The 21,970-nt window shown below is 42.6% G+C and overlaps 3 protein-coding genes and 1 non-coding gene across 4 annotated transcripts; 3 read left to right on the top strand and 1 right to left on the bottom strand.

Moving 5' to 3' along the window:
* The first annotated feature begins 1,693 nt into the window (after nt 1-1,693).
* LOC124700725 lies at nt 1,694-5,676 on the top strand. Its single transcript, XM_047232811.1, has 6 exons — nt 1,694-1,724; nt 2,227-2,364; nt 2,438-2,575; nt 2,849-3,807; nt 3,915-4,055; nt 5,142-5,676. The coding sequence occupies exons 2-6, from the start codon at nt 2,250-2,252 to the stop codon at nt 5,460-5,462; spliced, it is 1,674 nt and encodes a 557-aa protein (XP_047088767.1). The 5' UTR covers nt 1,694-1,724; nt 2,227-2,249; the 3' UTR covers nt 5,463-5,676.
* Nucleotides 5,677-11,722: 6,046 nt separating this feature from the next.
* On the top strand, nt 11,723-14,588 carry LOC124700724. Its single transcript, XM_047232810.1, has 4 exons — nt 11,723-11,954; nt 12,083-13,041; nt 13,140-13,280; nt 13,880-14,588. Exons 1-4 carry the CDS (start codon nt 11,906-11,908, stop codon nt 14,198-14,200), a joined length of 1,470 nt encoding a protein of 489 aa, XP_047088766.1. The 5' UTR covers nt 11,723-11,905; the 3' UTR covers nt 14,201-14,588.
* A 4,915-nt stretch (nt 14,589-19,503) lies between these two features.
* Nucleotides 19,504-19,575, bottom strand: TRNAH-GUG. The gene has a single exon. It is a non-coding gene; the product is annotated as a tRNA-His (tRNA).
* Nucleotides 19,576-19,749: 174 nt separating this feature from the next.
* LOC124697587 lies at nt 19,750-20,001 on the top strand. The gene is made up of 2 exons (XM_047230155.1): nt 19,750-19,845; nt 19,942-20,001. Exons 1-2 carry the CDS (start codon nt 19,750-19,752, stop codon nt 19,999-20,001), a joined length of 156 nt encoding a protein of 51 aa, XP_047086111.1.
* Nucleotides 20,002-21,970: the final 1,969 nt, after the last annotated feature.

Genomic DNA, 21,970 nt, shown 5'->3' with positions numbered 1-21,970 from the left:
GGGGCGGCGGCGCGATTTGCTCGGCGGGCGGCGCGACGTGCTCGTGCCCCGACGAGCGACGGCCGCGGGCGAGCTCCTCCCTCCGTCGCGCCGCCGTGGGCCTCCTCCGCCCTAGGTCGCGCCGGCTGCGGGCCACCTCGCGTCCCGGGTCGCGCGAATCGGGTCTCGCGATCACTCGCTGCCTCCCGATCTAGACGGGCCATGGCTCACGGTCACATCCTTTTTTCTGATTTTTCTGATTTTTTTGTTCATCTCGAAATGAAACATGATTATGTGAAAAATAATATTAAAACATTCTGATATACATGTTTATTTTCATTCAGATTACACAATATATATTGTTCAAAGTCAAAAAACTTTCAATTCCGCACATTGTACATCCAAACAAGTTTTAGAATTCCATTGCAACTTCGATTCTATATGTGAATACCACGCGCATCCAAACAACATTTGTGGTATTGAATTGGTTGATTTGGTTTTCCATTGCCAATTCAATTCAGAACCCAATTCATTGCAACCAAACACAGCATTAGAATAATTGGCTAGTTGGAAGAGTCAAGAGAGAGAGAGAGAGAAAATACCATACAGTATTTTCACCTCTTTATGAGATATTCTATCTTATTTACACCTTTTCTAATTCAGTTTTGATCACCTCATTTTTTTATTGGTATTTGACAAAGTATGAACGCTTGCTTAGTTATTTGAAACACCTGAATACTCGCTCTGTAATTGTGCATATAACATTTTAATGTAAAATACATGTAAAAAATTATTTTACATGGTTCGACGAAGAAAGATCGTCAAATATAACAGCATGAGGTCTATTTTAGAAGGCCTCGTTCGAAATGAAAACATACAGCAAATTGGATTATCCAGTTATAAAGAAAATAAAGACTAATTTACTTAGGTGTGTTCGTATGCTTTAAAATATGTTTTTAACTTTATTCTCTCCAATTGAAAATAAGTTACTCGACTTTTATCAGATATGGATGCACATATAGATATTTCAGCGGATAGATAAATCTATATCGAGATAAGTTGAGTCACTTATTTACGCCCTGCTACACTAGGAAAAAAAAGGAGTGACACACCATCGGAAATAGCTTGTGGAACATGGGTGTAGGCGCGCATCCGATTTGTTCAAAACTTGAAAAAAAATGCTATTTAAAAATTTCATAAAATTGAAATAATATTTTTACATGTACATAATATGTTGATATTTACTCGTGCCAATTCTAAGGAGAAAATACGATTATATGTGACCTACAAAAAAATGCCAAAATGTGCAAATAACACTATAATGATTGGATCTGCTGTCCAAAGAAATACAAATTTTAATTTTCTTTTTTTTTCCTGTAGGACACGTATAGTTGTATTTTTTCACTTGGGAATTGGCATGAGTAAGTATCAATATAATATGTAAATGCAAAATTGTTTTAATTTTTTTCGAAATTTTTAATAATATATTTGTGAATTTTTTCACCGAATCCGTGTCGACCACACCATGTGTGTTTCAAAAAGTACAAGGCCTCGGCCGTCAGAAATCCTAGTCCTAAAATTCCTCCTCCCACCGCAGTGTTCATGTGCCGCCGCCTTTCCGTTTCCCGTCAGAATCTCCGGCCCTTCTTCCCTTCGCGCTGCGGCTAACCTCGCTGGTGGCGGCATGAGTACCGCCTTACCGCCGTCGCCACCGCCGCCGCCGCCAAATTACGAAGGGCAAGGAGGTCTCTCTCTCTCCATCTTGATCTCGATTACTAATGCCCTCGATTGCTACTTGTACCTTAGTTGTTATAGACGGATTAAAGCGACACCCAAACGTGATTTTTCCATGTTATTAATGCTGTCCGCTGGGGGGATTGGGGTCTGGAATTGGTGATTTTGCTAGAGGAAGATTGATGTCGGCAGGGTGCTTCTGAACTGCTGCAGTGCTGCCAATGCTTCAGTACTATGTCGACTGAAAGCAGGGGAGTTGGAAAATAATCTTTGGTTGTCAGTTCCTCTTCCTTCTGTTTTAGATAGATAGAGTACCTTTGTGTTCGATGCTTTTCAGGCTTTTTGGGCGTGAGTCTTAGGGTTCCACCATCTTGTCGCTCTTATTCTAATACAAAATGACACACATTTTTTGTTTTAAGAAAAGAGAAAGAAGTAATGTTGATTGTGTCGTTGAACAGTTGGGCATGATATCCCATTCTGAACTGGAACAATGCACAATGTACTCTTTTCCAGGAGATTGTCACGAGGACAAGGAGATGAGGTTACAACAAGGTCACCATGGAGAATTAAGCAGCAGATTACCGGATGATGATCTGGAAAATATGTTCTCTTCGTTAACGACTGACGACATCCTCTCTCAAGGAGCTTCAGGTTGCGCTAATTACCACTTGATGCAGTTATCCGTTCTGAACTGGAACAATGTACACTACTCTTTTTTTCCCAGGAGAATGTCGCGAGGACAAGAAGAGGAGATTACATGAAGGAAACACTCGAGATTTAACTAGCAGACACGCCGATGAAGATCTGGAATACATCTTCTCGTCGTTAACGATTGACAGCATCCTCTCTCAAGGAACTTCAGGTTGCGCTAATTCCACTCGATGCAGTGATCTTTTTTCTTGTAGGCGTTAAATATCAAACGATTCAGTAAGAACAGTAAACGATCTATCGATGCGCTGCCACTATTTCAATGTTTCTCTGGTCAAGACTTGCATATTTTGGGCTTGATACCCTCTTTGTGCTTTGTACAGGGAAATTCACATTATACTTCTTTTAGGAACCCCAGAGTTGCTATTATGAGGATGTGTATTGCTTTGATATTTCAACTGAGAAATCTACTTCATTATTCTTTCAGGAGATTTTTGCAAGAATAGGAAGAGGAAATCATGCCAAGAACCCGCTGGATATTTAATTAACAGATCGCCGGATGATATTTTGGATAACTTGTTCTCAGCGCTTGCGATCCAAGATGCCACCTTTGCTAGTTCTGCTTCTAGACGGACGGGGGAACAGAGCACTGTTCTTGTTTTTGGTTACAATACTTTTTCTGAGGAAAGTTCAGGTTGCACCACTTCCATTGAGTGCAACCATCCTGCAGACTCTAGAAGTTTGAGATCAGACGAGTTCATTGATAGAGTAAATGACCAGTTGCTGCGCCATGACGGAACTGGTGTTCATGTTTTTGAGGTTCATTTTGATCTGAACTCCACCCATGCTTCCCACCTTGACAAATGGGTCCAGTTTGCATTGAAGTCAGATGCACAATGTGTGAAGCTTCACTTGTGTAAAAATGCAACACCTTGTTCTATGCATTCTGTGACTGAAAGTCGTTATAACTTCCCTTTGCATTGTTTCGGCGATGGACAAGCATCCTCTTTGCGGAAGCTATCCCTGACGAACTGCATACTCGGACCATCGATGCATTCCATTAGCTTTTCCTCTCTCGTAAGCCTTTATCTAACGTGTGTCACAGTAACTGATTCTGATATCCAAAACATTTTCTCTTGCTGCCATGTTCTCCGCTCTTTGAGACTGGGAAGGTGCCATGATTTGGTTAATATAAGGATTTCCATCGAAACACTGTTACATTTGGATATATATCAGTGCAAGAAGTTGGTGAGTATTGAGATCAATTCCACCAGTCTACTATTCTTTGAGTATGCTGGACACGAGGTACGCATCAAATATGCGAGTACTCCCAATATGAGGACAATAGTAACAAAGTTCTGGAACCGAAATTGTTCTCTTTCGGAGCATTTAAATGACATAAAAATGATCAGGAAAGTCACCTTGACATTTCTTTCACCATGTGAGGTAATGACGGTTCAAATCTATGTTTATGTTTCTGTAAATTGCTCGATCGGCCATCTTTAACTGTTGTAGTAAGCAATTACTGTAACTGTTTCATTTTCTTATTGCAGGAGCACAGTTTCATTCTATACACGAAGAAATTCGCTTTATTAAAGTTTGTCAACTTGCTTATTCTGCCATCTTGGGATAATGTTCTTGCAGTAGCTTATCTCCTTGAAGCAACTCCTTATCTTAGAAGACTCCGTCTAGAAGTACGTCCTAAATGCTCTCCAATTTTATTTTTTGTTGTACTTCCTCCGAGCCGTATTACTTGATGCTAAAATGGATGTATCTGCATCTAAAATGTGTCTAGATACATCTATATTAGCATCAAAAGTAATATGAATCAGAGGGAGTAGAGAAATTTGAGTGCCACACAGTTGAGTGAATTATGGTCTTAAGCCCTCTGTTTGTAATACTCTTGCTTTACAAGGTTACGATAGATGAAAGTACTTCAGACGACATGCTTGGAATAACACATAAAAACTACTCTCTCCGATCAAAATTAAGTGACTCCATTTTGTCTAGATACGAATGTACCTAGATGCATTCATTGACTAGATACGTCCGTATTTAGATAAAGTGGAACCAATTAATTCGGATCGGAGGGAGTAGAATTTTCGTTAGTGATTCGTTTTGTTTTTTCAACATAAGTTTCTTAGTTGTTGGATTTTTTTTCTTTATGTGCATCAGATAAATAACCCATTTTCTGTTTTCATACGTTGAAATGAAGTTCTCAAATATATAAATTTATGGTACTCCCTCCGTTCCATAATTGTTGTTGCAAATATGGATGTATCTAGACATATTTTGTGAATAGATACATCCAAATATGCAACAAGAATTAATGAATGGAGGGAGTACCACTTAGCATCTCATCTCAAATAACTGTAGAATAATTGACCACCAATGGTATCAACAACCTAGTCTAGCATTTATGTCAAATAAAAAGCCATGTAACTCCTCAAACTTTAAGAGAGCTATTTATGTAGGCTTCTGACTAAGGATTCACGTGCCAAATTTTCTACTTCCTCCAGTTCAATTTTTTTTTTCCTAAAATGGATGTATCTACACATTAAAACGTTTCAAGATACATCCATTTTTGAGCAATTATTTTGAACCGGAGGGAGTACCTAAACTTTGATGGACCTTGTAGCTTATGCTAGTGACTGCCAGTATGATTTGTAATTTTTTTTTGTCAAGTCACAGTTTGAACATTGAGATTTTGTTTTTTTGAATATGTCGACATCTGAATCTGTTGCAATAGGACATCATGTGCTCGATCTTCTTGCATGCAGGCACGCAGCGGACAACACCATTATGTGGAGAATGGCCAAGTTAGTTTGCCCGTGGATTTCTATCTTAAGAAGCTCCGCGGAATTTTTGTAGGAGGTTTCGCTGCGCAAGCCCCGCTGATTGAGCTTTTGGCGTGCCTGGTGCGTGCAGCCCCTGGTTTGCTGCTTCTCAAGATCGACCCACATCACCATCTTTGTAAAGCAATGGGTAAATGGGCCAGGGACGATGTTGGTGATGAGGCGGCGAGGGATCACGCGCGGAACGCTGCAAGGGAGACCATCGGCCCTAAACTCCCACCCTCTGTGAAGCTCATCATCGAATGATTCGAGTAAAGTGGTGTGTTAGGATCTCATGATTGGGAGAAGGGCCTGCAGGCGTTTTCATTTCATTTTGTTGGCCTGGCTAGTGTCATGTGCCGGTGATGGGTGGATTTATTTTGAGGGATCATCAGTGTAGATTGCATGCCATATTGTAGGCTTAGAAAGCTCTGCTTGTTTCAGAATGGACGAAGTGAGGAGAAACTGAACTGGACTGAAATGCGACCGCGCTCTGTGGTTCAAGCTTTTGTAGATCAGCATCCATGCCTGAGTAATCTGAAGAATGAGGTAGACGCAGTGTTTCTAGCGGGGCACATTCTTCAAGAAGGAAAGGATGCCCGCATGCATCACCGTGCTCAGCTTCAGCCTCCGCCAAGCAAGGCTTTCGCCCCGGCCAAGCACTGTGGCAAGAAGACTGCCGAAGCGGGAATGGAGATGGATGGCGCAGATGAAAGCCATTGGCTTGAGCCACCACCGCCGAGAGGATAGGAACACCAACGTAGGAGAAGGGTGCCGACCACCACGGCTACAGAAGCCTAGACCGCCACCGCTAGGACCACCTCGGTACCAGCCAAGCCCACAGTCGCGCATGCCTGCTGCGAAACACCGGCCCGCCCAAGCCCATCTGGGGCCTAGCCGGCCTAGAGCTAACTGTCACGCCTGCAGGAGCGCCTCCGTCGCGAGGCAGCCGAGCCAGGACCGTCGCCATCGAAACACGGTCACCGTCTCTCCGCTGGGCCACACGCCGTCACCGCCGGAATCCTACCGACAATCGCCGCAGTCGCTGCCTGGGCTTTGCCTGGTGGGAAGGGGGAGGGGGACAGGAGAGGAGGACGCCTGCGGCTGGCGGCGCGATCGCCCCGAGCTGCCTATCTTTGGGGTCGGGGTCGGGGAGCTGAAAAGTGGGAAGCACGGGGGAGAGAGAGAGATAGAGAAGGGTTGGAATTGCCACCGACGAGTAGTCCCCCTCTCCTTTCGCCATCTGGTCTGCGCTTGGATTTCTCCTAGCTAAGAGATGATCTTCCAATAAAAAAGTTGTATCACCTCCTAGCTAAAAGTCTACATGCATAGGAGATCTGCCCTCCATTATTCTAGCACTTCGTTTTCAATTATTAGCAGAAATCAAAAGGAGAAGAGAGAGCCGTTCGACTGGAATAGATGGCAGGTTTTAACTGCATACAAGAATAACAGTACCGTAGTGTAGAGGAGCCGAGCCCGTGAAACTGTATTCTACTAATCATCCTGCGGAAAATTTGGGACGCTCGCGACGTTAAGTTCTTCAAAGACGATGACAGAAAACAAATGTAAGCCTAGCAAATATTATGTCTAACATCACTCTCCCTTTTTGCTATGGTTTTACAGGTTTGTAACTCCTGAACAGAAAGCCTGATGTGCTAATCCGGCCTCGGGCGCGATCACATCATGTATATCATGTAATATGTAATCTGGTGCTAATTTTGAAGTAATCTATTCAGGTGAATTTTTTTGGATTGCAAAGCTTTGGTGTTTTATATATTGGTGTGTATGGGAAACAAATATTTTTAGGGAGTGGCCCGACGCAAACGGACGCAAATTGACTGTTTGCGTCCGTCCAGACAAAATTGGGTCTGCCTTCAGCCCACGGCGCCTGACGCAAAATGATCCGGCTATCCACCAAGATGCTAACAAGGCCCAAATTAGGGATCGAAATGCGTTTGTGCGAGCGAGTGACGAGTCCGCGTGCGTCCTCCTCTTCCTCCTACATAGCCCGTGTGAAAGTGGCACAGAAGCCACTTCCACTCCCGCCACCTCAAATATCATATTCACACGGCGGCAAAAACCCTACCACCCAACGATGGATGCTCTCGCTGCCGTCTCCGCCATGAAAGCCGACGAAGGCCGCCCTAGCCATCCAAGAGGCCGCAACTATGGCGGGCTCAAAACGTGCCGCCTCCACCGACCGTGATACGAGACTCAAGGTGCCGAAGAAGGTGCTCACCAAGCAGGAGAAGCTCGTCAATGCCAAAAGGCAACGGGACTGCCGCGCCAATGCACGGATGAGGGAAGCCCAGCAAACCGCTAATAACCCTCAAGTACAAGGAATCATCGTAGCACAATCTAATTACAAAAGGTTGCCGAACCCACGAGGAGCTGAAGTTAAATTATATATTCTCTAAATCCCTATAATCCACTTATACGAGCTTTCATGCAAAGAATTAAATACAATGTGTAAGCCTGTAAGGTAATTTTAACTTATAATTAAAAATGGTAAAGTGTTGAAAAGTAAATACATAAAGTAAAACTAGTGCAAGTAAGGTAAAATCAAGTAAAATAAAGAGAATATGTAACTCGAGGGAGCAAGTGTTTAAGTAAATTGTTTATTTCGTTCATTTACTTGTCACAATTAGTGAAGCTCATAAATTTATACCATCAAGATGCCACATCTATCTTGCATTAATAAATAAAGTTCATACTGTAGTTTCTTATGGGAGGAGCCATAAATAGGTGTAGCCAAATCCATTCACAATTACGTCACAAGTGATTAAACCTAAGGCTATTATCATGCGCAAACATAAAAGTTATTAAGACAAAAATTCCAACCACTGCATAAAGTTCTAAGGTGTCCATTAGATTATGCCCCTGATGGTTAACCATTAATTAATATAGAATGCATCTTTAAGACTTAGGATCTGGTTTCTATAAATCCTCCATTCCTTCTCCTATCAATATGCAACTGTGGTAACCTTATGCATCCACCAACATATGTGTGCACTCATACATCAGTACATAAGACAATCATAGAAGATAACAAACTTGTATATAACCATAAACAAACTATCTCGCACTTTCCATAAACAATTCACCACTCAAAACTAGACATAAAGACATAACAGATCATGGAAGAATGATAGATTGCATCACACATCATGTTTTTCAAGAGATTACAATAGGAAGATGGAGGATATTGTTGTAGGAGTTGATGAACATGTTGATGATGACCACATCGTAGGGGGTGGAGCCAACCGGAGGCGATTCCGGCAGCATTTCCCTCCTTCGAACTCCTTTCGACGGTAGCCTTCTATCTCCCTGTTTTTTGTTTTCGATCTCCGCCTCGCTTCGTATTGAGAACGCCTCAGGGACCCTTTTTATATAAGGTTTTAGGTCAAAACGAAGAGATTGGCGGTGGAATCAATGACATCTGAGTTTCGATGCTCCAGATGGACAAGGTGGCGTGGTCCCATCTTCTGACCGCGTCACCTGGGCCTTTCTAGGCCACACGAGGTTCCTCATGAGGTCCAAGAGCTCCAGGTGCTTCTCTCGACAAAAACTTCTCCAGAAAAAATACCGGGTCATTTTTTTGTTCGCGAAGGTCCCTGAACCTTAAAAATACACAAAACATGGTTTTCCTATCCTGCAGAGTTATAACCAAAATAAAGAAAATCATTGGTAAATTCCCAAAAATCAGTATAAAAATGGATATAACAATAGATAACACGCCAATATGATGGAGTATGTGATAGTAAACTAAAAAGTTCATGTATGCATTTTTCGTGCATCAACCGCTGATGACGCCGCAATGGTGGTCCCCTCGATGGCCTTGAATATGCAGGCCAAAGCCAACGTCCGTGTGAGGCTGGTGCCTATCGTGACGGAGCCATGCTCCTCATCAAGCAAGAGGGGATCGCTGGCCATGCTCTCCAGGCCTCGTTGGTGAGCTCTGCTAGTTCCCAACTGGGAGGGCAAACCTATGCAACGATGGCCATCAATTTTTCCGCTCGCAACACCCTGCCCCGGTATCCAGGTCCACGCGTTGTCCTACTTCGCCACCTCCGGCTCGTCGCCGGCTGGACTGCATAGTGGGGCAGACTTCATGGCCTTAGATCTGGACCTGAACCGCACGCGGGCAGGGACTCGGGTCCAGGCCCCGTTCGCAAGACTCGAGCGGTGCTGCTGGAGACATGTCGGTGCCCACAACCTATATGCTGAAATGACAGAGCCTTCCCCGATGATGGAGGACCCAGTGCGCACCCTCGATCTCGCTCATGTGTGTTTATAAAACACCGTATTCATCTGATGCCCGGTGAGCCATAGGCCTACTAGGACAATCACGACGAAGAGTCCATGCAGGCGTTGATCTATGGAGGTGGCTTTTTTCCACGAAGGCCTTGGGACACATACCAAACCCAATACCATGGGACTGACATCGATTGGGAGCCATTGCTCGATGCGTATACCCAGGCAACGTAGCAAGCCACAACCGTGTGCGATGATAACAATGAGCGAGGAGGGCGAGGACAGCTTGGGGCCCGATGATGTCGCAGCTGATGGGGGTGATGCCGGTGTTGGCAAGAAGAAGGAGGAGAGCCATAATACCGGTGGCTTCACCGACAAGGTGGACCTCGTGCTCTGCAAATCTTGACTGACATGTAGCCAATACTCTATATGCGGCGCCCAACAAAAAGGCAAAGCATATTGGCTGAAGGTGGCCCAAGAATTCCATGATATACGGCTACGCAAGTTCTTTGAGATTTACAACACCCACAACGAAGAGTCCAGAAAAAAAGGTGCAACTACATCAAACAAGAGACCAATAAGTTTTGCGAGGCGATCGACCATGTCGTTAGCCACCCCGAAAGCGACGTAGGCGTTGTGGCGATGGTAAGGGCATGGGCATCATCCTTCCATCAATGTACTTACATACCCAACAATCCTAACATTTTGCATTTGTAGGTGCCCCAAGCCTTGGAGTATTTCAAGGAAAAACATAAGAAAGGCTACCACGTGGTCCACCGTTGGAATGTGTTGAAGGAGGCTGCCAAGTGGAGGCTAGGCTATGTTGCCTACATGTCCGGCGTCAAGAATGGCACAACCGGGGTCACGGTGCCCGTTAATGGAGAAGACGAGCCTCCTGGATGGAATGCGTTTCCATCTCGTCCAAGGGGCACAAATCCACCAAGGCCGGTCTCGCCCGCGGGGCATCAGCCATTGCTTTGAGCGATACCCTGAAGTCGATGATGGTCGAGTCTCGGGACACCATGGCCAAAAGGGCCGAGAAGAAGTGCCCAGAGAAGGAGGCCTCCGCAGCATCTACATCTACCTCACCAAATAAGCCATAGAGGTCCAAAGGCTTGATGCCTAGGCCAAAAGGCTTGACGCCGGAGGCCAAGTCTTGCGCAGAGAATAACCGGATCCTGCTCGCCGACTTGAGCATCATGGGTGCGGACCAACAGGCTTGGTTCGAGAAGAATCGAGCAACGAGACACCTGATCGCCCGTGTCTACGTCGAGAACGTTACAACCTCCTTCTACCTTTGCTACTCATGGCCCTTTTGTGCCCCTTTTGGATGCTCATTTCGTACTCTACCTAGTGAACTTTGTTATGGACTGAATTAGGCGTATTTTTAGCATTGATGCCATGATTTGAATGACCTAAATGTCTCTTGAATTTACCCTTTTTTATGCATTTGTTTGATTCAAACATACGAGGCTACCTCTCGACGTAAACGGACAATCATAATCAAATAGCCAATTTAATTTCTACGGCTCCAAACGAACGTAGATAGGCCTTTAACATTTATTTTGCGGCAGACCGCTGGAGCTTTTGAACTTCTACACCGTGTGTGCTTAAAAGGGGAGCCAGGATTAGAGAATCCTTGTCGAACGGCAACTGCTTTTTTGCTCACCACGTGTTATTCCAAAGACAGAGTTGTACTCGTGCGCGGCCGTCGGAAGGCAAGTAGGAAATCGGATGGATCGGACGTCTGGTTCCCTGCTCCCACCGCTGTGCCTGCCGGTACCGTAATCTCCAGCCCTTCTTCCCATCGCGCTGCTGCTCCCCCTGTCCACGTCTACCTCGCTGGCGGCATGAGCAGCGCGCTACCGCCGCCGCCACCACCGCCAAATTACCAAGAGCAAAAAGGTCTCTCTCTCTCTGTCGATCTCGATTACCAATGCCCCCGATTGCTACCCTGTCTTAATTAATTGCTATTGATTGATTGTGGCGAAACCCAAACGCGATTTTTCCATGTTATTACGGCTGCCCGCTGGGGGATTAGAGTCTGGAATTAGTGATTTTGCTTCAGGAAATTTGGTGTCGGCGGGTTGCTTCTGAACTCCTATCGATGCTTGAGTATTAGTAAAGTGGGGGAGTTGGAAGTAATGTTGGTCGTCATATTGGGAGTACTATGCTTTTCGGCCATGAGTTGTAGGATTGCGTCATCTTAGGTCTTCCTTCTCTTTTTTGGGCGGAGAAAAGAGAGCTTTATTAAATGGAAGTAGAATTAGAAAAGAAAAGGAAGTAATGTTGATTGTGTCTTTGAACAGTTGGGCACGGTATCTCGTTCTGAACTGGAACAATGTACGGTATACTTTTTTTATCCAGGAGATTCTCGCGAGGACAAGAAGAGGAGATTACATCAAGGCCACGCTCGAGAATCAACTAGCAGACAACCGGATGAAGATCTCGAAGACATGTTCTCCTCGTTAACCATTGACAACATCCTCTCTCAAGGAACTTCAGGTTGCGCTACTCCCACAAATTTAGGCTGATACCCCTCATGATGCCTAGTACAGGAAATCCACATTATTATACTGGATGTGTACCGCTTTGATGTTTCAACTGATAAATCTACTTCATATTGCTTTCAGGAGATTGTTGCGAGAATAGGAAGAGAAAATCATGCCAAGGATCCGTTGGAGATTCAACTAACCCATCACCCGATGATATATTGGAAAACATGTTCTCAGCGCTTGCGATCCAAGATTCCACATTTAATAGTTCTGTTTCTAGTCGACCGAGGGAAAAGAGCTCTATTCTTCTATTCCGGGAGAACAATATTTTCTCCGGGGAAAATTCAGGTCGCGCCACTACCATTGAGTGCAATGATCCAGATTCTAGGAGTTTGAGATCAGACAAATTCATTGATAGAGTAAATGACCGGCTGCTGCGCCATGCCGGAACCGGGGTTAAAGCTTTTGAGGTTCATTTTGATCTGAACTCCGCCCATGCTCAACACCTTGACAAATGGGTCCAGTTTGCGTCAAAGTCAGATGCAAAACTTGTGAGACTTCACTTGTGTAAAAATGGAACACCTTGTTCTGGGCATTCTGCGACTGCAAGTCGTTATAACTTCCCTTTGCATTGTTTCGGCGATGGACAAGGATCCTCTTTGTGGAAGCTATCCCTGACGAACTGCATACTCCGACCATCGATGCATTCCAGTACCGTTTCCTCTCTCAAAAGCCTTGATCTAATGTGTGTCACAATAGTTGATTCTGATATCCAAAACATTTTCTCTTGCTGCCCTCTTCTCCGCTATTTGAGATTGGGAAGGTGCCATGACTTGGTTAATATAAGGATTTCCGTTGAAACACTCACACAATTGGATATATATAATTGCAACAAGTTGGTGAGTATTGAGATTAATTCCACCAGCCTAGCCTTCTTTGGCTATGATGGACATGAGGTGCACATCAAATATGCGAGTACACCCAATATGAGGACAATAGTAACAAAGTTCCGGAACAAAAATTGTTCTCTTTCGGAGCATTTAAACGGCATGAAAAGGATCAAGAGCGTCACCTTGACATTTCTTTCACCATGTGAGGTAAAGATGGTTCAAAATTTTGTTTATGCTACTGTAAATTACTGGGTCAGCAGCTTGTAACTGCTGTAGTAATCAATTCTTATATGTTTTTTTTGCAGGAGCACGGTTTCATTATGTACGCGAAGAAATTCTCTGTATTAAAGTTGATCAACTTGTTTATTTTGCCATCTTGGAATAATGTTCTTGCAGTAGCTTATCTCCTTGAAGCAACTCCTTGTCTTAGAAGACTGCATCTAGAAGTACGTCCTAATTGCTCTCCAATTTTCTTTTTCTTTGTAGATTTTTTTTAAAAATTCCACACCCTAGTGAATTATTTTCGTAAGCCCTCTTTGTAGTACTCTGGCTTGCTTTACAAGATCACGATAGATGAAACTACATCATACAACATGCTTGGGATAACACATCGACTACTAGAATTTATCATTAGTGATCTTTATTTTGTTGTTAACATAAGTTTGTTAGTTTTAGGACAATTTTTTATTATGTCATCAGATAAATGTCCTATGTTTCGTTTCCATATCCTGAAATCAAGTCATCTAACATAAAAATTATGAGATACCACTTGTCACCTCAATTTATCATAGAAATGGTTTACCTTTACTGACATCAAGCATCTGTGTTAAGTAAAAGTCATGTAAATCGTCAAATTTTAAGAGGCCTTTTCACTTAGGCTTGTACCTCGCAAGAATTCACATGCCAAACTTGTTTCCTATACTTTGGTGGTCCTTATAGCTTATTCTAGTGACTGCCAGGATGATTACATTGGGGGATTTATATTTCTTATCAAGTCACAGTTCGAACACTAAGAATGAACTTTGAATATTTGAACTTCATGCAGGCATGCAGCGGACAACACCATTATGTGGACAACGACCAAGTTAGTTGGCCCATGGGTTTTTCTCTTAAGAAGCTCCGTGTAATTTTTGTAGAAGGTTTTGCTGCGCAAGCCCCGCTGATTGAGCTTTTGGAATGCCTGGTGCGTGCGGCCACTGATTTGCTGCTTCTCAAGATCACTCTACATCACCATGTTTGCAAAACAATGGGTAAATGGGTCAGGAAGAACGTTGGTAACGAGATGGCGAGGGATCACGCGCGGAACGTTGCGAGGGAGACCATCGGCCCTAAACTCCCACCTTCTGTAAAGCTCCTCATCGAATGATTCGAGTAAAGTGGGGTGTTAGGATCTCATGATTGGGAGAAGGGCCTGCAGGACGATGATTTTCGTGTTCATTTTTTGGCCTGGCTATTGTCATGTGCCGGCGATGGTTGGATTTATTTTGAGGGATCATCTGTGTAGATTGCATGCCATAGTGTAGGCTTAGAAAGCTCTGCTTTTTTCAGAATGGACGAAGTAAGGAGAAAACATGGGTCTACACATTCTCGCAGTAACAGGTCCTCCTCTGTCTATACTCAGTGTAGAGAAACTGAACTGAACTGTGAAATGCGAGTTAGGCAAAGGGGTGAGCCCCACGCTGTGGTTCGAGCTTTTGTAGATCAGCATCAGTGCCTGTGTAATCTGAAGAATGGAGGCAGACGGCAGTGTTTCTTGCAGCGCACATTCAATGGTGCCAGCTAGGAATATAATAGCTGGGTTAGAAGAGAGAGGAAATTTTTTTCTATCGGCTCTTAGCTAAGAGATTATCTTCCAATAAAATAAATCTGGTACAAATATTTACATTCAGAAAACTCTACCTGAGAAACTGGTTACTTGGCAATTCTACCTAAAACCAACATAAATCCTACTTCGGCTCCATTGCTGCCAAACACATGTAAATGCCTTCTCAAGTTACCCAATGAAATGTTACGAATAGGAAATCCACCTTTTTTTTTTGGCTTGGTCGATGGCTTCTCCCTAAGCCCTACCATTGTTTTTCATGTCATTTACACTCACCACCTGAACCCAAACGGTCTTGTTATTGCAGAATGTGACTGAGATAAACCCATGTTACGGATTAACTGCATCTGTGTGCAACAAGCTCGCTTCTCTCTATGTTCTGTTGCAGACTCACTCGTCGTCTGACGCCCGGTCGACGTTGAACAAAGCTCCGTTACTACACGTTGTCAGCTCCATGGCAACAATGTTCATGTTTTCGGAGGTTTTCTACACTTTGACAGGCTCAACACCAGGCAGAAAACTTCACCGCAAGAACATCATCGTCACCACTGTTGTGACGCTCAACACTCTTCCTTTGCCTCCTCCTTCAGGGACATCTAGTCAGCGAGCGTGCCCTCGCACGTCTCCGGTGGTGTGTGGGACTGTATTCTACCAATCATCCTATGAAAAATTTGGGATGCTCACATGGTTAATGTCTTCAGAGACGATGATCACCTTCCAAATGTAAGCCTAGCACTAGCAAATATTTTACATGACACCACTCTCTCTTTTTTCTTTAGTTTTACAGATTTAAAATTCCTGAACAAAGAAGTAATCTATTCAGGTGGAGACTATCCAAAAAAAATTGTAATTGCAAAGCTTTGGTGCTTTATATATTAGTGTGTATGGAAAAGAATTATTTTTAGGAGTTTGCTGGAGTTGCTCTCATAGATTCTGCAGCGTATTTTTGACAACTTGATCACTCTTTATTTATTATACACACGAGTTACATCATTTAACAGGATTTGTACAATAAAGCCAGGAGGATCATCCAGCCAAATAGATGGAGGACATTCCATAACTGATCTAGCTAATTCTTCTTTTTTTTTGCGAAAGGATCTAGCTAATTCATGAGCCACTACCATTGCCTCCCTTGGGGCATGCTCGAATGATATTTTCATGAACTCACATGCGATGCAGAAGCAATCGTCAAACACCACGGCTGCAGCTTGGTGGCTAACAGCTCCATTTATCATTGTCTCTACTACTTTTAGACCATCTGAACCGATGACAATCCTGTGGCATCCGACAGTTTGAGCTAAATTCAGCCCTTCTCTTAGAGCATTCACCCGCATCATAGACATGCTCGAGCTTGGTGTTTCTAGCAGAAATAAACTGTCCTTTGTTGTCCTGGATTACAGCTACTGCGGTACCTTTTAGTGTATCAGCATCAAACGATGCATCAACATAAACTCTGACATGGTCCAGGGGAGGTCTCATCCAACTCACTTTCTTAGCTTTGGCATGAGGAGAATATGCCTGCTACGTAGTTTGCAATCAGTGAGCTGATAACCACTGCCGGTCTTCACATATTAGACATAGTCCGCTTACTTTCACATGTCAATTTGCAACAGTGACACGATGTAGTGCTTAAAAGGAGCCGCCAGGATTAATTAGAGAATCATCGTGTTGAACAATAGTTGCTGCCTTCGATCCTGGGCGTTGGACGCAAAAGTGTCGATTTTAATTATTTCATAATTTTACCATTGTTGTAAACAAATAAAAGCTACACTAATTTTCATTTTTTTATAAATGATGAATGTAAAACAAAACAATAAATAAAGTTACACTAATATTGTGTTTACAATTTTAGGATAAAAAATAGAAAGTAAAACAAGACAAATAAAATAGCTTTGTGGAATCTGGAAGGAAGAAGTGAAGCTCACAACCAAGATATGTGCCATATAGAAGATGTTGACATGGGATCTAGGATGGTCAGCAGGACCCCCAACAAGACTCTAAGAGTCCACATCAACAACGCTACTAAGAGTCCACATCAACAACCCCACAAAGAGATCTTGAGGCAACATGCTAAGTATACCGATTCGTTCAGACTCCAATTGCAGAGTATTGCATCAAGTGGCACTTTCCCCACAAGAATGGAGGGAGCAGGAAAGTCAGACGTGCATATTTCAAAAACCTAACTCCTCGAATGAATTGTTTGTGGAATTTCCTAAGCAGTGTATGATTGTCCTAGCCATGTTGTTTATGTTTACTGTTGAACGCTGAATCTCTTCCATTTTTCTCCTCACATTCCCCAAACAAACACCACTACTTGCTAGCCATCCTTGTGATTGTAGCGTGTTAGGGGCCCAATTGATAACCACCAAGTGCAGGGGATAGTTGTAGATGCTCTCAATGTTGAAGTAAAGGTATCAAACCACAGGAACAAGAAGTTAAAGTTATAAAAAATTCAAACATGAGTGTCACAATTCTAGTTATCTATGCACTAAAGAAATTAAATAATAAGGAGCGATAGGTTGCTTGGAATTAAAATGCAAAAAAAATATGCAAAGACTGGTCCAATCCTGTAGAATGCAAGAGGACAAGACGAAGGTTAATTTACGCTTATGAAACAATGGAAATTGGGTTTGTTTGATCTCTCTCAACAATTGTGACATGGTTATGAGAACTGAATCATACATAAGTGTTATGCAAAATAATCACATGGACTGCATTTCCTAAACAAGTGAAGTTGAGAAGGAAAATACCATATGAGTTCGATGTCAGTTCGATTTTTTTCACTTTGCCCTAAGTATTTGTTCTCCATTATCCCTAGATGCATGTATATCGGAGGATGTGGTGCTGCTGTCACTAGTGATGTCATTTTATCACTAGGCTAAATCTCTCAATACTGCTAATACATGTCATACTCGTCATTCTATTACACTTAACATAGATGAACTCTATAGATTAAAATTAGAGTGTGATGGTAAATAGGTGGGGACGTTTATACTTAAAATAACACCCTAGTGATTGATCTTATAATCATTGCTGAGTAAACAAGGGATGAATTAAGAAGAATGTCCAACCAATGGATAAAATTTTGAGGTCCCATAAATCCCCCACAACATGCATCCAAAGAATTAGCTCGTGGTTTCCTTCACCTGTGACTAAATCATTTCTACTTCAACAAACTATAGTGCAATACTATCTATATGCAAAAATAATGAGAGTACAACATGCATATATATAACATCTCAACATAACAACACGTTCATCATATTGTAACCAAAGATCTACCATAGGAATTACAATATTACACCGTAATCATGTAGGGCAGATCATATGGACTAACATGATGGTAATACATAGAGAGATGCGATCAAATTATTACCACAAACCCCTAGTCTTGGGTCCTAATACTCCCTCCCCGTGGTGGAGAGCGACATGGAGGCATTGGTGAAGGAGGACAGTCAGCCGGAGGAGATTCCGGTAGCCGTTTTCGATTCCAATAATCTTCCTATGATGGCGGACTACATAACTTCTGTTTAGTCTCTCCACCTCTGTATGTCGCGAAATAAAATTCTTAAGGGTAAGATGGTTTTAGGTCTAAACCAATTTGATTGCACGAAAACAAGGCAATCAAACAGGAAGCCACTAATGCTCTACTTTGGCTTGTTGGATCCTTCTTGAAAATTCTAAATCATACTCTTTGTCTCTTAACCTTACCCTATTTCGAGTCCCGAAGCTCCCTAAAAGTTAAAAAAGAAAACCGCTAACATGGGATTTTTGTTTCATCCAGAGTAAGATACCAAGATAATGGGATGTTGTGAAAATTCCCGTAAACCATTTAAAATAGTGGTAATACAAAAAAATCTAAATAAGATGTAAATATGTTGGAATATGACCTAATAAACTACATAGTTCATTGATACATTTTACATCTATCATCAACACATCGATCAAATTAATTATTCAAAAAGTCGGGAAACATCACTTTTACATGGCAATGCAGTGAGCCAGCTCGTGCCCCACGTCCGGAAGGGGGGTAAATCAAGCTCATTAGTTAACCTTTCTCTTTCCATCATCTCGCATGAGTTTGCACGTCCTCCCGATCTGTCCGCCCAAGATAACTCACTTCTTAGATTTTTTGTTCCAAAAATGCGTTAACCATTTTACAAACAAATAGAGCAATTCTTTGCACGCATAATAATCACTTAAAAATAAGATCAATTGTGCTCACACGGCCATACAAAATACTGAAGACCGAAATTAGTAACCAAACTAACTAACAACATCGCATACATGTCGTACGGAAATTTTTAAGCTTGTGCCTATTGGGATTCTAGCCCATTAACAAAATTGCATGAACCAAATAGATTAAGCAATCCTTTACATGCATACTTTGGAACCATTTTGTTAAAACAACCTAATAGTAGTCACAATTCTCAAGTAAATAAAATCTAAAGGAACTATCGATTCTTTGCAAGCATTTCAATATAGGCAACTGAATGAATGAACCACCAGCAAAACAAATGAGCGCCATCATCCATGTATACTATCATTGCAAGCATCTAAAAAATCAAACTAAAAACAAATGAGCGCCATCATCCATGTATACTATCATTGCAAGCATCTAAAAAATCAAGTATACTTTGGCGCTCATTTGGAACCATTTTGTTAAAACAACCTAATAGTAGTCACAATTCTCAAGTAAACGAAATCTAAAGGAACTATCGATTCTTTGCAAGCATTTCAATATAGGCAATTGAATGAATGAACCACCAGCAAAACAAATGAGTGCGATCATTGCCATACATACTATCATTGCAAGCATCTAAAAAATTAAACTAAAAAACGAAAATTGTGGCTGCTGGGATTCGAGCCCAGGTCTCCACGGCCACAACGTGGAATTCTCACCACTAAACTACAGCCACATTTTGTGTTATATTTCTGATGGAAATCTATATATCCGGAAAGAAACAAACTTTTCCAAAGCATTTGCCTTCCTATTCTTTCATGCCGATCAGGAGACCAGAAACCCAACGCAGAAATCTCATCTCGAGAAAAAAAAAAGAAGCAAGAAAGCTTCCCTCCCATCGCCGCCGAAGATGCCTCAGCACCAGCAGCCGGCGACCGGCTCCCACGCCCTGGACTCCGCGCCACTTTTCGCCATCATCCTCGCCGCCGTGCACGTCCTAGCCCTCGTACTCCCCCGCATTTCCGATCTGGTTTCCCTTCCACCATCGCTCGTCCGATCAGCTGGGCTGACTATGCCGCCCTTTTTACACGTTCTTCCGCAGGTGTTCTGGATCTACAAGCTGGCCTCCCAGAAGCAGCCGACCCGGACCAAGACGCACTGACCGATCGCATCTCACGATCTTGTGCTTGCCTTTTGTGATCGGTAATGGTTCCGTCCCATGATTCAGTTCACTCTCATCTCGTTTTTTTTTTTTTTTGATCCCGTTCTCCCCTTGATTCAAGGAATGTTGGGTTGGTACAGATTTCGTCTCCAAGTCGCAAGGAGTTAGATGGGGTGGCTTGGTTCATTTATTCCAGCCAGGAAGGAAGCTTTGCGATCTCAAGGGTGATCAGTGAAGATGGTGGCTGATAGTCTTCATGTGTCCACCTTTTTACTGGCAGAATGCCTAGCTATATTTTCTTTTTTCCTTTCTGTTTTGCATTCTCTTGTATTCTGAACTCCAAGTTTTCAAAAGATATATGGTGTGTAGGGTTTCTTGATTACTATTCTTGGCCATTAAAGTAGCAGAGTACTGGATGATGATCTGAAAAACATGAATGATCCGGACTGTAGTAGTGCAAGTCATGACGGAACTGGTGTTCAAGTGAGGTTCATTTTGATCTGAACCCCGCTCATGCTATCCAACCTTGACAAATGTGTCTAGTTTGTGTCAAAGTCATATGCACAATGCGTGGGACCTCAGTTGTGTAGATATGAAATTGTGCATTCTGTGACTGCAAGCCGTTAATAATTCCCTTTGCATTGTTATGGCGATGGACAAGGATCCTCATTGTGCAGGCGGTTGCAACATTTTCTCGTTCTGCCTTGTTCTCTGCCTTTTGAGAAATGTACCTTCAGCTGTAATCACTTAGTTCGCAGTTTCCAACTGTTGTAATAAAAAATTTCGACAAAGAATGATTTATTAGTTGCAGTAATAAATTATTGTCACCGTTTCAGTTGTTCTTCTACATGAGCCCAGTTTCATGCTAGATGCAAATAAATTTATTGTATTGCAGTTTGTCAACCTGGTATGTGTCCATCCCTTGCAGTTAGTCTCTAATCAGTTTTTACCATTTGGAAAGTAGGGTAATTAGAATTTAGAAACATGTTTAATATAACAATGTACCGAAAAACCAGATCTGAACCCCATCTCATATGCTCCTGAGTGAATAAACAAATGCAAAAATAGCAAACAAATTAAAAAAAAAATCTGCAATTTTTGTACAATGAACAAGAACAAGTGTTCTAACTGCACGCCAAAAATCTCAGAGAAAATACATGTGTAGTGGTCTGTGCAAAAAAAAGACAAAATGCGGTGCTATTTCAAACATCTAGATTTCTTGCTGACAGCACTCCGATTTGTCTTTTTTTTTCATAGACCACTACGTATGTCTTTTCACGGAGATTTTTGGTGTGCTGTTAGAACATTTGTTCATGTTCGTTGTGCAAAAATTTCAGATTTTTTTGAATTTGTTTTCTATTATTTAGATATTTTTTACTCAATCAGGAGCATATGAGCTCGGGTTCAGAAACACCTCTCCCCAAGTGTAAAAACAATTTAATATTTGGAATTACCAACACTTGGGGAGGAGGCCATGGAGTAGTTCTTGGTTTTCATGGAGCGGTTTCTTGACGCCCCAATGGTTACCGCGCCATGGGAACTAGACCGTGCTGCAATGATGCTTCCGCAACTAAAGTGCGTCAAGGACTGGCTCAATTCTTTTGGAAATCAGCAATTCTGCCCATCAACGCACATGACGACGGTGAGGAGGCTTCCTCCATTCACCGACATGAGTGTGTTCTTGACCAATGTATGCTGCGGTGCACACATTGATAAAATAATTTCAGTCCTCGCCTTTTTCATCTTCCGTATGGGCCTTTAGCCTTTTGATTAAATATGTTAAATACACGGAATCGACCCAAAACTACAAGCAAGGGAATCAACTCTTATCGCCATAAAGGAAAAAAAATCACCCCTTTCCTTTATATATAGTTCGCCAAGTAGCCTTCATAGGTTTCTCATGTGGAACCATAGAAGGAACTCAAGGAGAAGAACCTGACTCGGTAGGTGAAGCAAAACCAAGTCAAGA

The sequence above is a fragment of the Lolium rigidum genome, chromosome 3 (genome assembly GCF_022539505.1).
Source record: "Lolium rigidum isolate FL_2022 chromosome 3, APGP_CSIRO_Lrig_0.1, whole genome shotgun sequence".
NCBI lineage: Eukaryota > Viridiplantae > Streptophyta > Magnoliopsida > Poales > Poaceae > Lolium > Lolium rigidum.
This window is presented reverse-complemented; position numbering and strand designations above follow the sequence as displayed.